Genomic DNA, 16,207 nt, shown 5'->3' with positions numbered 1-16,207 from the left:
TGTGCTTTGATATGCAAAAAGAAACAGCTGCTGAATTCGTCTTGGTCATTAAAGAGTTACAAGAGGCTGCAAAAAGAGTTCACCCCCTAAGATCACCTACAACCTCAGCTGTATTTAGCAAAGGATTTCTTCAGCAAGTCATGTAAACTGCCCCCTCCCCCCTTCATGCCTCCGTCCTGCACAGGGCGAGCAGGTAAGCCCCGTTCGTATCTAGGAGTCGTCTGTATGTTGGATGTCATTAACCCTGGGACTACCTGTATTATTATTCTTATTCTGTATTTATATATCGGCAACATATTCCGCTGCGCTGTACAATCACTAGGGGTTGCAAATGACTGACAGATACAAACAAACACTGGAGAAGGAGAGGATCCCAGCCAAAGGAGCTTACAATCTATATTACATTTCTTAGCTAACAAAGAAAGAAATAAACTGGTTAAAAGGTGCCAAATCACAGTAGGAAATGACATCTCTTGGGTGGAATTTATTGTAAGGGTCATGGTTACATGGTGATGTTCTCCTTATAATAAATAAATCTAATTTCCACTATTTAGATGACATTTAATGGGCTCTATTTATAAAACAGGGAATCTGACATTCCCTGGGGGGAATTATGTTTCAATGGTAGTAATTGATTTCCACCAAGGAAAGTTTTAGGGAATGTCAGATTCCCTCTTGTAAAAATGGAGCTAATATAAATAGAGGTAATTACAATCCCCTGAACATTGTATTGTTATCAATTGCTAGAGAAGTGGAGAAGACAGGTGGGAACATGTCACAAGTGAAACATTGGTGTGTGTTTTTTCCTAAATCAACATAAAAATAATAACTTTAACCCACTTTTATAAGCTTAAGTTTTTTAACTTGTTTGCAAATCCCTTAAACATATCATTGCTGGGTGTGTTGGGGGGAGGGAGGGGGTTTGTGGGAACATGTCCCAGGTTGTTTTTTTAAGCCACCTGCCCATTTACATTTTTTACATTGGATTCATTTAGGAAATGACTGAATCAACTTTTATTCAGGATTTATTTTCTAATTGAATACAATGGGGAAAATGTTTGAATTTTGGATCAAAGTTAGGTAAATCTTGGGTGAAAACCTAATAAAATAACTGGATACAATAAGATGATGGTTATATTAAAATAAAATAAAAGTTAGCATCCAGAAACAATATAATATATAATGAATAGAGGTTATGGACACTACATTTGTTGCTGACCAATTTAAAATTATGATAGTAAAAGAAAATAATTTAAAAAATAAGTAAAAAGATGTTATTTTTAATAATTAGAAAATTAATTTTGAAGAAGACCATGAAATACCAAAATTAATTTATTGATTTCTAAAAAGTAAAATGTATTACAAAATTAATAATTTCTAACTTCATTTAGGTCATGTATTTTGAGTCCAGATTGGGGAGATTCATTTGGGTAAATTTTGTCTCTGGAAAATTATTGTAAAATTCCATTTTTTCCAATTCTAAATGATTTCCTCATAATATCCTCTTTTATGTTCTGATGGTACGGAGACCCCTTCTTGTTGCGTGTACAGGACAGGAAATAATGAGAAATTACCAATTTTACAAACCTTGGGGCACCATCTCACCAAACCTTTCTACATTTTATTAGATTAATTGAATAATTTTATCCCAGTCCCGGTGTCCTATTAATGGTTTATTCTGCACCTACAATCCCTGATGAAGGGGAATTGGTGGGCTCCTGAAACGTGTAAGATGCTGCTGTGATTCACACACAGATAAAAACCCAGTGTTCTGTCTAGGAGTTTTCTGGCTGGGTGGGAGGAGGCTGTAGGCGGGTGGCGCCCCCTGTATTGTGACCCAATTTATCAGGAACTACACCTGGGTGGTGCGCCGGGGAGAACAATGAAATCAGATTTAGTGGCTACCTTCACTTCTAGTCCGGCTTTTATGCAAAAACCTTGGAGTGGAGCTCCACATTTGATGGATTGGGTAGGGGGTTTATATTGATGTCCTCTTTGGAGAGGAATTTCTTTGACTTTCTGACCTGATGGGTGGTGGTCAGGAAAGGCGGGAAAAGTCTCCCATCTTAGTTAAAACTCCTTCATTTCTAATCTCCCAACTATGATGGATGCTCAGCCAACACTGGTGCCACTGCTAACAAATCCTGCACACAATCTGCCAAAAGAGTATTTTTAATGTGGTTCCATAAAAGCTTGACCGACGTTTTGGAGATGCACAGGTTCTCTTTTATGTTCTGATGGTAAGGAGACCCCTTATATCACATCTTAAAGTTTTAACACAAAGTTCTACACATTTGTTTCAGTAGATTGCAGGGCTATCTTTGTTATGAATAGTAGATGAAGGATGATTATTAATATTAAATAGGATTTATATAACGCCAACATATTATGCAGTGCTGTACATTAAATAGGGGTTGCAAATGACAGACAGACACAGACAGTGACACAGGAGGAGGAGAGGACCCTGCCCAGAAGAGCTTACAATCTAAGAGGTGGGGAAAGTAGCACACAATGGGAGGGGGGATATGGTATGGTGGGACCATACTTAAGAAGATGGACACCATGGTCACCACTAAGATTCAAGTCAATGGCTTGTCTGGAGAGACTTAGCACCATGTAAAATATATTAAAAAAATGTTATAACTAAAAAAGAAAACTTTTTTGTACGGATGGAGCAGAAGGGTGAGAACTTCTTTTGGATTTTGATTTCCATCTGTGTCCTTGCTAGGGAGAGCAACTGTCTCTGTTTGTTGTTTTGGGTAGAAAGTGATAGGAAATCCAAACTTTCTATAATGGTCACATGAACTGTTATGGTTATTGTTTTAGGGTTTTGCTTATTCCCGAATGCAGACACTGATAGCAATAAAAACCCCATGGAGGTGCTCATTTTTTTCGATATAAGTCTAGTTCCAGCCCAATCAAAACTTTTTTAATTTTCATAAAACAGGGAAGGGTTCGAGTAGCCATTCTCAATCTGGGTCCCAAGAAAAGTTTCTAGGAGTACATTGGGCAATCAGCCATTCTGGCTGTCAGATAAGCAACCACTGTCATTTAATATTGTGCCGAGGTATCTGTTAGGAGAGTATCCTTCTCCTTAACCAATACTGTAAGGGCCATTTCTCCCACAGACCACTACTTTATGGATCATACTTCCCATTGACCACTATCATGAAGATCATTAATCTCACTGACCAATAACATAAGGAGAATTCCTACCACTAGTTGATAAAACAAGAATAATTCTTCTCACTGATCAGAACTGCAAGAAGCCCTTCTGTCTCTGACTACCTGGGGGTAGGGGTCTCTTATCTCATTGACCACCAGTATAAGGTCATACGTTACCTGGGGAGAATGTGCAAGCAGACTCGGAAGCCAGCTACCAAAATTGGCAGCCAAATTGGTACTTGATTTCATGGCTTGGGGTCACTGGGAGAGGATGAGGCACTGGGCACAAATTCACAAGTTCCTAGAGCACTTTGACTAAAAACTTTGTTTCTTTAATGTCACTTACCTCCAGCATGGGACGTGGCATTGCTGCATGGATCAGAAGAGACTTTTGTTACACCTGAAGTTTGGAACGGGTGCACACTTGGGGCAGCATTTCAGCATTTGGTACATTTAGGAGAGTAAAACCCTTTAGCAGTGACTGTGTTTCCAGGTCTGTACACCTGCTGGGACCATTATTAGAGGATCCCATCATCCCCATGCTGTGTTTCCAGGTCTGTAAACCTCCTTTGCTCATTACAAGGGGCTCCGACTATCCCTACACTGAGTTCCTGGGTCCGTACACCTGTTATGCCCATTACAAGAGGATCCCATCATCCCCATGCTGTGTTCCCAGGTCTGTATAAACCTCCTTTGCTCATTACAAGGGACTCCGACTATCCATACACTGACTTCCTGGGTCCGTACACGTGCTATACCCATTACAAGAGGATCCCATTATTCCCCTGCTGTGTTTCCAGGTCTGTATAAACCTCCTGTTCTCATTACAGTGGGCTCCATCCCTACACTGAGTTCCTGGGTCCTTACACCTGCTATGCCCATTATGAGTAGTTCCCATCATCCCTGCACTGGATTTCATGAGCTGTACACCTGTTTCCACCATACCCGCAGTGTGCCCCTTGTCAGGCTATGGGAGCCAGGGCCACTAGGGGGCACTTCCGCTTGCACAATAGTTGTGTGAGCCCTAAAATATGCCAAGGCGCAGAGTCTGGCAGAAGTGGCAACCAGTTCTTCTCCAGAGCCTCTATTGATGAGAATGTTGTGCTGCTGGTTATGTGGGAAAATTTTGTGGTTGAAGCTCATAATGGATACTGCACTGGTTGATGAAGCCACAGCAGGTCTTGGGGTCCCCAAGAAACCGCTGTGGGGGTGGCAGGTGACGTGCAGAGGCCACCGAGACAACGTGGGCTGGTGGTTTAGCAGGTACACTGGAGAAGACCAGCAGCTGATCCAGGCGAGCAGCGAAAGAATGAAGCTGACCGGAGCACCTGGACTTGGGTAGCTTCCTGGGCGTCAAGTCTCTGGGCAAGTAGTTGGTTGGGGTCTGCTGAGGTTTGGGAGGGTGTATTTGGCGTTCGGCAAACTGTCACGCTAGGGGAAACAGGGCCACTAGGGGGTGCTATGGCTTGTACTGAAATGGTGTGAGCCCTGAGAAGGGCCAAGACGCAAAGTCTAAGCAGTAACCAGGTCTTTTCCAGAGCCTCTAGTGGTGAGGATGTTGTGCTGCTGGTTACTGCCATAGTCGAGGAAGGCCAGGGTCAGACAGCAAGCAAAGGAGGTCTAGTCACAAGCCAGTGGTCAAATACCAGGGATCCAGGAAATAAACACCAGTAGCACATGGGCCACTGCAGACACACTAGAAGTAACAGGAGGGACAGGTGACACAGAAATATCCACAGACAGAGAGGAACACTGGAACAGCACAAAGGAATAGGCTAAAAAAACAACACACTGGGCAACAAGGGGTTAACACAGGAGCTGGACAGAGGCAAAGGCTGAATTACCAAGAGGTGTACAGGAACTAGCTCAGAAGCTAGGGGTTTGGCACCAGTGGAGACACATTGCATGAACACTGAGTGCTGTGTCTGAGCTAGCTAAACAGCCAGAGATGGTTAAGAGGCTTTTTTCTGATTGGCTGGCGGGATGGACGAAACGGATAAAACTTGGTAGCAGAGGCACACCCAGAGTTAGAACTCTGTCAGACGATTACTCTTTAGCGAGGAAGTGTGCCACCCCTCTTCCCCCATAAACAGCACCTTCTTATCCTACCATCAATCCATGTTCTTTACCAGTACCCAGCGGTGGTGTCTGTGTACAGATTGGTGTATATGTACAACATCTACAGAAAACCATAAGCCCAACCTCAACCACCTAGAGCCAACCGGGATAGGAGTGCAGTCAATACAGATTTTAGGATGCAGACAAATCTTCAGCTTCTCAAGCTCGAGACATAAAACAAGGGTCAAGGCAACTTCGCCTGGTACCCCATGAGTTTGGCACAGAACCTACATGATACCAATGCAGAAGCTCCTAGCACAGGTCAAAAGAGAACAAGGGTTAAATGATCGGGGAAGGAGGTAATGGCAACAAGTTCGCTTTGGTGGTTAGATTAAAGGTTAGGAACAAATTAACGGTTACGTGTTGTGGAGGAGCTTTTCATACTTTGATTTTTTATTCACTTTGAAGTAGCTGCAGAGTTTTTGGTTTTGCTTTGAGAACTTCTAGTGCATTGGCGCATCCATATCAGCACTGCTTTGAAATATGAAAGCTGGTTTTCTGTTCTGTATTTTCTATGTCCTGGCTGGCATGTTTAGGAAAATATTGAAGCCACAGACAGGCAGACAGAATACTATTTTTGCTGCTGCTTTTAACTATTCAGTAATAGGATGTAAATCCAGCTGCTGATGTCTATGAATTTTCTGACTTGCTCATTGCTGCAGTTAGCTGTTTGCGATAGCCAATCATCTTCCTCCACAATGGTGCCACCGGTGTAGCCGCGAGATGGAGCTGTGATAAGTCTGATTTCTGATTGCAGAGCTCTCAGTGACGGCATGATGTCACCATTGCATATGTAATGATTGGGCTTAAAGATAAACATTGGGGAAATCAACAATCCAGCTGCTTGTTATGTCTAGGGCCTGATACAGAGATAAAACATACACAGCAATTCAGGGAGGAGGAAAGAGAAGGAAAGGAGATCACAGAGAGAAGAGATTAGATGTGTCGAGAAGGGGGGAAAGAAGAACATGAAAGAATAGGAGGAAGGAAAGAAATAAAGATTAGGCAGAATGAAAGGCAGAGAGGAAGGGAGAGGGAAAGAAATAGGTAAAAGGAAGGAGAGAAGAAGAGACAGAATAAAATAGGAAAAGAAAGACTAGTACAGATAGTATAGAGGTTAGGAGAAGAGAAAAGAAAGCTCGGATGGTGAAAAGGGGAAAGTGTGAACAAAATGAGGAAGAAGGAAGGACAGATGAGGAGAGGAGAAAAAATGATAGAGGATGAGGATAGATGAGGGAGAGGAGGAGGTAGGAAAAAAAGAGAAAAGGTGAGTTGAGAAAATGCAAAGAGGAAGAACGAAAGAGGAGGGGGAGAAGTCTTGGAATAGAGGAGAGGAGACAAGTAAAAAAGAGAAGGGGAGGAGAATAAAAAAAATGTGTGTGTGGGGAAATGGATGAGAGGAGAGAATGAAAAATGAAGAGGAAAGGAGATTAAAAAAGAAAAAAGTTTAGGATAAGTGGGAAAGGAGAGGAAAAGTGAAAAAAAAGAGATAAAGAGGAAATGAAAGAAAGAGTAGGGGCGAGGAGAGAAAATGTAAGGAGGAGAAATGAAAGAAGAGGAGAAGAGTAAATAAAGGTAACACAGAGAGGAAATAAAGAGGAGCGGAGAGGAAAAATAAAAGAAAAAAATTAAAAGGAGGGAGTAGGGAGAGAAAAAGAGAATGAAGAAAAAGGGATAAAAAGAGAATGAAAAATGAAGAGGACTGAAAGAGAAAAAAAGAAAAGGGCTAGGAAGAGGATAAGTGAAAAAAAGAGATAGAGGAGTTGGAGAAAAGGAGGAAAGAGAAGGAAAGAAAAGTATAGGTGAGGAGAGAAAATGGAAGGAAAAAGAAAAGGAGGAAGATGAGGGGAAAGTCTGGTTATAATGGAAGTAAAGAAAGGTAATAGGGAGCAGAAAGGAGAGGAGATAAGTAAAGAAATGTAATGGAGAGATAAATAAAGGTAAGAGAGGTGAACAAAGAGAGGAGGAGGGGGGATAAAAAAAAATAAAAAGTAGGGAGAAGGAAGGAAGATGAAAGGATGAGCGGAGAGAATACAAAATGAAGAAGGTGAGGAGAAGAAAGACAGGAAAGTGGAAGCAGATGGAGGGAAGATGATAAGAGAAGAAGGGAGGGAAGGAGTGGAAAGGAAGAAGGCAAGACTAAAGGAGAACAGAGGGAAGGAGCGAACACGATGGGGCGGGGTGTCCACGAAGTAAACCTTTCTCTTAAACTATAATTGCGGATTAACAGATTTCACCAGGAAAAGTTAGGAAAATATTAAACCGAAAAAGAACTCCCCCCCAGTCACTGACACCAGACACAGATATAATAATATAATTTATTTGTAATTAAAAATAAATTACCCGAAATCTCTTTACATTTCATCTCTTAATCTCACCATATTTACTGTAAACATCACGATAACAGTGTTATTGGCCGCCGGATGCGGTCAGCCCCTCACCTGGGTGTTATTGTGCACTTGTATACATAGGACGCGCTCTTTATATATCCGGGGTAACTATAAATATCCATAATGGCGAAGCCTTCCGCTGGATCAATCCACCCAAATGTTAAATTCCAGCTATGGATGGAGTTACAGAGCTCTGTGTCTTATTCCAAGTTACTTCTGCTCCATCCTTCATAGTAATGCTATAGGAACAAGCCTGATGATACTTGCAGCAAGTGAGCAGAACTGGGAACTTTCTTAGATTTTGCAATTGACATAATCAGCTATAATTTAGCATCCATTTATAACTGGAATCTTAGCTGCAAATGACCCACTGTAGTACCCATGGCTACACCTTTTGTGTCCCTTATAAAACTTCCAACCTCACCTTCATTTCCCTTTACTTTGGTGCTGGTTTCTCCAAAATGTAAGAACCACAGTTTATCATATAATATATACAGATTGTAGGTTGTATAGTAAGTAATGCTATATGATACTAAATTCCATATCTACCCTGCACACCAGCTGAAACGGCTGACAATAGGAGGAGCTTAAAGTGCATGTACAGTCATTTTTTTTTTTGTTTTAGATATAAAATGAAAGAAGAACCCCTTTCTCATTCTATCCAAAACTTACTAAACAAATAGACCCTGATAATAAAACTTTCCAAGACCGGTGACAGACCATCATACCGGTAGTAGAACCTGGCAAATCTTTTAAGAAATCCATTCCAGGTTTACTGGATCACCCAGGTTCCCCCATGATAGTCTACCATCTTCAGTCTTGGAGAGCTTTAATAAATCAGGCCCAATGTGATCAACATACAGAGTTCAGGTGTATGTCAGGCGGTGTGGCAGATAGAGAAATGTTTGCAAACTTAGATAGCAGCTTTGTACATATTGGGAAGGGTCTGGCCCTTGAGAGCCAGGAAATACTGGAAGGGTATAAAGGGGTGGAAATCAGCAATGGGAAGTCACCCTCTGGAGCAGGATCACACTTTTTTGGCTTGTGAGCTACTTTTAAAATGACAAGTCAAAATGATCTAACGATAAAATACTGGACTTAATAACTCTATGCGCGGTAGAGTTTATATTGAAAGTAAGGGCTCCGCGATCTACTCGCGTTGTCCTTGCGATCTCCCCTGCTCTAGAGAATCAAATCCTTATGAAAGAAATCCCTAGAAGCTAAAGTCAAGCTAAATTCGCCATGAGAAATGTTTTTTTCCCATTGATTGGCTCTTCTATAAGGCAAAGAATAATTGCCCAGAATAACAATGAGCTGTGCATGGCGTGCCGTTCAGTGCTGTCCCTTTAAATATTGCACATCAGAGTTAATTAAATAAATCACAATAAATATTCCATAATACAAATAAACTGCAAAATATCTGAAATATTTCTGTAAAAGAGGTGAAATGGAAACAGATACATTGTATTTATTATTATATTCCATTCTACGTGCCGGTCACTGCTTATGTGTCAGTGTTCTATAGAGAAATAAATGCAATGCATTCAGCTTTATTTCACCTCTAAATATGGAAACTAAATATGTAATAATAAATGTATTAATAAATGTAGCATATTGCTCTGATATCAGCATGGATCAGACTGCTATGTTTGGTCCTGGCCTGTAGGTGGTGCTGTGTAATGGAGCATTCTTAAAGCCATACTAAGCCCCATCTAGTGGCCCAATGGAGGCACTACATGGTATTATTGCCTTTAAATTCGGACTATAAGAATAACTTTGAAAAAGTTGAACATAATAATACTAAAATGCTAAATACTTCTTTGGAAAGTCTATAGCAGCAGCATAATAGGAGTAATATAAGAATATTCAACCATGGAAACTTCATCAAATGACCTGCCCTTAAAGTAAACTGGTGCAGAGTAAACCATGGAGGCTTCCACTGCTAAATTCATCTTTTAAAGACCACCTGTCATTTCTATTGTTTGGCTACAAAAGTCACTGACCTGGAAGAAGTAAGACCCTCTTGGTCTGCCCGATAAGATTGGGGTCAAATGGAAAGCCAATGGATGGCCAAGGCAGCCAGTCAACTATGTACTAGCTAATCAGTATCTAAAGAAATGGTACGTGACAAAAAGGCAAATGCTGAAAATTATACATTCAGTGGAGAAGGAACTTGCCATCAGGGTCAGGGTTGTAGTAGGTGGGTACACTGGGCAGTTGCCATGAACCCCCATGGCCCCAATTACCGTAATGGGGTCACAATTACCGTAACGGGGCCCCACTTTACATGCCCATGCCTGTTTGCCATAAAAGGTAATTCCCCAGATGTTTGAAAGGTCAACCTACCACCTCTTGTAAAATACCCATTTGTCATTGGATGGTTCCCCAGCAGTAATGTCATCAATTGGTGTGCTGTGGGTTGGCCCATCTAGCTAACTATTCATTCTTCATTCATTGCCAGTGGCATCCTAAATGTTACAATGAAAAGTGATTTCCTCCATGTTTTACTCTGACTTCAACACTGCAAACTATCATTGACCCTATGAGGAGGAATGTGGAAGTGGTGGTGGGGGGAGGGGTAGCGGTCATTGTGATCTAGTTGTGATCATAGTGTTGTGTGTGATATAACGGAATGGGTTTCGAAATGATTAAAGTGAATCTGGAATGTCTTGTATTGTGCCTTTTGGTGGCTGCAATCATCTATATCGGTTCCATTGTGGGTGGAAGATCACCCCTTGGGTGGTTCGATGTTTCACATGCACCAATGTGCCGTTATCGGTCTTTGGTGTCCCCCTCGAAGCTTTTTACCCAGGCTATGGTGCGCCGCTTGCTCTCCTCCCAGCTAAAGAGGGGTCGGTAGCCAAAGTGCTTCTCGGCCTTATCAGTCTGGACGGTGAAGGTGGTGCTAGCCACAGACAAGGTGTAAGGGTTGAGGATGGGGGCGTAGGTGCAGAATGGGTGCAGGAGCCACTGCAGGAGGACGTTAAGGAGGGCAATGAAGTAAAGAAGGAAGTAAGGGACCAGCGGTCGCGATCCAATCATGCGGAAGCCGCAGGAGCTCAGGAACTCCATGTTGAAATCCTCATAGCTCTTGTAAGGGGAGTCGTCATAGCAGAAATAGACCTGACCACCCAAGTCGTTTGGCCGCTCCTGCAGTTGGCGGGCTGCGAGGACGTGCATCCATGCCACGTTACCTAGAGGAGAGGAAGAAAAGGACACAGATTTGTACACTGGTTGTGGTTCTAAAGTTATAAAGAAACTTTAACACCAGCAAGATCTCTGCTTTTCTCTCCATGATAATGTTCCTCACCTACGTAAACTCTCCCGTGTTCTGTGGAAGAGGGGATTGCTCTGAACATTCGGCGTCCTGTCCGCAGCCCTTGTTGGTAGAACTGTCTCATTAGGGTGTGGCCTTCGCCGTATATTCCCGTGGGCCGTAGGGAGCAGGTGTACAGCGCTTTCCCATCCTTTATCTGTAGGAACAACACAAGCGAAGTGAATACATGTGGGCCATCCTGTACGGTAAACCTTCACCAAGCACCTAACATTCGCCTCCAGTCAGTACTCATCTTTAGAACTTCTCATATGATGAAAATAAAATCCCCTAAAATTCTTTGTTTTTTATTTTTTAGCAGATATACATTTCCCCTAACCCCTATGGCCCCCCAACCTACCTGTGTGTAATATAAAATTCTTTGCCTTGGGCTACTTAGATACCAGCACCTCCAGCTCCCCATTGGCTTCTAGTCCAACAGGAGACTTTGGGGTCACATGGTCACTGTCATCAGGCAGTGTTAGGGCAGAGTTAATGACAGATTGGTTAGGTGACGGTAGCTATGTGACCCCCCATACGTGGCTCTGTTCTATGACTGGCAGATGGGAAGGGGGGGCGTTAGAGCAGCTGGTTGGTAAGTATCAAAAAAATGGAACAACAGGTAATCCCCGGGTTACATATGAGAGAGGGACTGTAGATTTGTTCTTAAGCTGAGTTTGTATGTAAGTGGGAACAGGTACATTATTTTAATAAATGCAACTAGATGTTTGTCTCAGCATATTAGGCAGCGCGGTGTCAGTTACTGTATAAAATGCTCACTGTAAGTTAATCACAAACAAAGAAAAAAAAAAACTTTATGGAGCCTAGACATTCATTAACTTTTGGGGCAAGCTGTGCTTTGATATGCAAAAAGAAACAACTGCAGAGTTTGTCTCAGTCATTAAAGAGTTACAAGAGGTTGCAGAAAGAGCTCACCCTCCTGAGATCACCCACAACCTCAGCTGTATTTAGCAAAAGATTCCTTCTGCAAGTAATGCGAACCACCCCCTCCCCCTTCAAGCCTCTGTCCTGCACACAGCGAGCAGGGAAGCCCCGTTCATATCTAGGAGTCGTCCGTATGTTGGACGTCCTTAACCCGGGACCCTGTACAAGGTTTGAATATGGGGCAATTTAGAAGGGAGGAGAGTCTAAGCATGTATGATGGTTTACTATACTCTCTTCAGTCGATGGGGCAATTAGCTGTCACCATTGATGGATTTATATTTATTGCTCCCCTAGGCCAGCTAGCTTGTTTTTCCCCCTTCCCATCCAGAAAACAGCCTTTGATGGTGGCAGACACAAACCACGCCATGGAAGCTGTTCCATGTAAATAAAGAAAAAGAGAGGGATAGGGAGCAGTGTAAGAGATAGATGGAAAGAGCAGATATAGAAGGATTGGAGGAGAATGGAGAGAGTAAGGAAAAGTGGAAAACGAGGGAAAGGATAAAGGGAGAGGGTAGAGAGACAACGAGAGGGCAGAAAGAGGGAGAGAAGAGTGGAGGGGGAGTGAGAGGAGAAAGAGCAGGAGAGCAGGGCAAAAAGAAGGATGGAGAAGAGAGAGAGGTAAGAAGAAGGAGAGAGGAGAAAAAAAGGGGATCAAGGGAGAAAGGGAAGGGAAAAAAGAGAGGATAGAGATGAAGAGGGGAAAGAAAGAATAGAAGAGGGAGGGGAAGAAAAGGGAGAGGGGAGAGAGTAAGAGGTGGAGAAGATGGAGGCATGGGGAGGGGAAACAGGGAAAGGATAGGGAGAAGGAGGGAAAAAGGGAGAGAGAGGAAGGGAAAGAAGAGAGAGAGGGTGGAGAAAAAGGGTGCAGGGAGGCCACAGATCTCTGCACTGTGACCTCAGTATAATCCCTTTCACTTTGTACTTCCTGTGCTTATTGGCCAGCAGCAGCGAGTTCTACCCAGAGATGTTGTAACGCCCCCCAGTAGTGGTCATAGCACCCCAAGCCAGGGCCTAGGTAACCATTTAAGAAATGCAGCCCTGCCTGTCACCTTATATGGCCTTCACCATGTCTGCATTATCTTTCACAGACACAATTTGATTTATCTTAATTAAAATATAAATATATAAAAAATATATCAATCACATAAAATGTTCAATGATCAGGTAATGATGTCACCCCTGTAGAATATGTTTACCATGCATTATGTATTGTGACCACTAGAGGGCGCCATTGGCTGGTAGTTCTGCATATTCTCTGATCAGGTAACCAGTGACTTGCTGGAAAGAATAATTTACTTTCTGTATGGCGCCTTATGCTAGGTTTGCTGCATTCAGACACCTTCAGTGGATTTGATTTATGAAAGTTCACTTAGTAATATTGGGAAGTTAGGATAACATGAAATTTACTTTTATTACCTAATCATATGCACAGGTGTGGTGGGGGTATTTTTACTGATGATTGAGCGAATTAAAACAACATGGCTTCACTTTTTTGTCCTAAACAATTATACAAATAGTTTTACTCATAGTTTTACTATTTTGAGACTCCTTGCTGCTTTAATAAATAATCCCCAATAAGTGCACCAAGCTCAGTAACTGATCCGGCTACAATATGGTGACGTTTGATTGGCTGCTCAGTGCCCCTTCCTATATACTCTGACTTATGGAGCCACCTAAAGACATTGCAGCGTTACTCACCTTCCTCCCATTGGCCTCCAGGACAATCTTCTCAGCTTTGGATTTGCTCAGTGGGTAGGCCTGGTCATGGTACACATTGTATTCCGTGTCCTCGTTACCCCTGGAGCCACAAATAAATAAAACAGTTACAATCATTGTACAGATAGGGGTCAGCAGAGTTCTTTTTGGAAAAATAGAAAAACGTGTTTAGGGTTAGATGGAGGTGAAATGAGGATTTCAGCCGCCTTCAGTAATCCCATTGGTGTCACTCACCTGAAGAATGGATCTCCATGGATATTTGGCCCCACCACCTCCATGCTGCTGGTGTAGACCAGGTATTGGATGCCCTCCTCCTCACATGCCCTCAGAACATTCTCTGTTCCTGTAAACCCAAAAGAGAGTTAGATAGAGGTCATCTATAAGACAACCCTAGCAGGAGGATGTACAGGGGCCCCAGCTACGACAATCATACCACTTCAAGGACCCAGTTTGGTGGGGCTGTTCACCTCCAGAGACTTCACTGGGGAGGGTGGACCTGTGGACAGTGGGTGTCTCATTGGACCATAACAGACCAGTCGGTGTCTCATTGGACCATAATAGACCAATAGTGAGATTGGAGAGGTTTCCTCTAGGGTTGGACTGTGGACCAACACTGCCCACTAGAGGAAACAAGAAGAAGAGCTCCTGGAAAGCAGAGCGTTCTTACCAGGGAGCCTCCAGAGGGAAGATCGCTGCCTGTGACCCCCTATAAGACCGAGAAAAAAATAATTATGGGGGAAAGCACTGGGGCCCCTGGTTCTCCAATGGGCCAATGTCAAAACAGCCAGAGATTGGGAACAGAACCAGACAGATAAATATGACAAATGGGGCACCGCCTGCACCCCATCACACTCGTAGGGGGACGATTGTCATATTCAGACAGCTGGATTCACAGAGACGCAGCCTGGTGATCGGATAACTCACTCCATGTAACAAATATTCTCAGCCTCCTCCATAAAGTGTGGGAAGAAATAACTAAATGACAATCAAGGCAAAGAAAACCAGACAGCGCCCCCAGGAGATATAGAATGTTTGGGAGCAGAAAATTTCCACAATATAGAATCACCAGCTGTGTGTAAGACTTGTGATGCTCATAGGGGACTGTGGGCTGACATACTCCATGCATTCCACTGTACATTCAATTTCTGTACATTTACTGTGCTGTACATTCCATATGCTGCAGCTATACATTCTCTGGACCGTTACACTCCATACACTGCTGTACGTTACATTTTCTGGACATGCACCACCTATACTGCACGTTTCCTGGTATACTCTGAGCAGGACATTCCATAGGCTGAGCTGTACATTTTATTTACTAATATGCTGCAGCTATACATTACATCCTCTGGACTCTTGCATTATGTACACTGTGCTGTAGGTTACATGTTCTGGACCTGCACCACCTATACTCTGCACATTTCCTGGCAGGACATTCCATAGGCTGAGCTGTACATTGCATGGTGCAGAATTCATACTACCCTTGTGCATGATACTCAGGGCTAAATGCTGTGCTGCACCTTTTCTACCTTACAGTCCCCAGCCCAACAGAGATCATTGTCCGGCCCTTTGCCCCCTCTCCTCCTATGCGTGGGCCGGGCACCCTCCTGGTCTATTTCTATTTCAGGCACAGACGACAGGAATAAATTATATTCTTGGAACAGCGCAGTGGAAATCCCCATATTAAAAAGATGAATTTGGAATGTTTTTCATGTCTGTGTCTGGAGGGAAATCACAGAGGGGAAAACTGCGGCTCCCAGATACAACTGAAAGAAATGAATATAACGATCACAGCCACCACTAGAGATCCCAACCGAGCATACGTATACGCCCATGTACCCAAGGCACGCATGAGCAGATCAAAAAAAATACCCCATACCTGACACAAATGGACAATTGCAATCATGTGATCCGATGCTTTGGCAGCATAGATCACATGATCTGTTTCAGGGTGTGAGGACAGGTGAGTGCAGCATCCTCTTACCAGTTACACACCAATGAGTGTGCCTGTGCTGGCAGAGGGGGCGGAGCTAGATCAAAGAAATACAGGGGCAATTTTCACATAGGGCAATGGCACACATAGGGGTATATCAGCTGGGGCAATTCATGAACCCGGCCCCTCCACCATTCCGAATTTCCTTTAAATACCTTTAATTGCCTCCACTTACCGGTCACATTGACTTCAGTGATTTTGCTCCGTGGTACCCGTCCCCAAACATCCACAAGACTTGCCGTCTGTATGACCAGGTGGCACCCGCTCAGGACCCCCCGGACATCATCGTACGAAGAGATATCTCCAGAGACCAGCTTGACTTTTATTTTGTCTGAGAGAAGAAATGGAGATTACTCAAAATAATGATAAAAATAACTACAGAAGTATTTAACCAATAGACTGAACACAATGCAGTGTGTGTCACCCTCTCCTCTATCCTCATGCTGTATGAGCGTTATCCATTATAGGAGGCAGGGAAGAGGTGCATTATGAGGATCTGACACAAGGGGCAGCAAAGAGCAGCCTGTAAATCCCATGCAACCGGTGCTTTTTGTGTTTATACCTCAT

General features: G+C 43.1%; 1 protein-coding gene across 1 annotated transcript in view; it reads right to left on the bottom strand.

The window, feature by feature from the left end:
- Nucleotides 1-7,587: 7,587 nt before the first annotated feature.
- Nucleotides 7,588-16,207, bottom strand: part of HSD3B7 (hydroxy-delta-5-steroid dehydrogenase, 3 beta- and steroid delta-isomerase 7) — a 27,085-nt gene continuing 18,465 nt past the window's right edge. Inside the window, exons 3-7 of the mRNA XM_072417146.1 lie at nt 15,816-15,971; nt 13,882-13,990; nt 13,630-13,729; nt 10,984-11,146; nt 7,588-10,867 (exon numbers count right to left, since the gene is read on the bottom strand). Coding sequence (XP_072273247.1) covers nt 10,446-10,867; nt 10,984-11,146; nt 13,630-13,729; nt 13,882-13,990; nt 15,816-15,971 — 950 coding nt within the window. The 3' untranslated portion in view covers nt 7,588-10,445. The remainder of the gene's footprint in view (nt 10,868-10,983; nt 11,147-13,629; nt 13,730-13,881; nt 13,991-15,815; nt 15,972-16,207) is intronic.

Source organism: Pyxicephalus adspersus, chromosome 7 (genome assembly GCF_032062135.1).
Source record: "Pyxicephalus adspersus chromosome 7, UCB_Pads_2.0, whole genome shotgun sequence".
NCBI lineage: Eukaryota > Metazoa > Chordata > Amphibia > Anura > Pyxicephalidae > Pyxicephalus > Pyxicephalus adspersus.
This window is presented reverse-complemented; position numbering and strand designations above follow the sequence as displayed.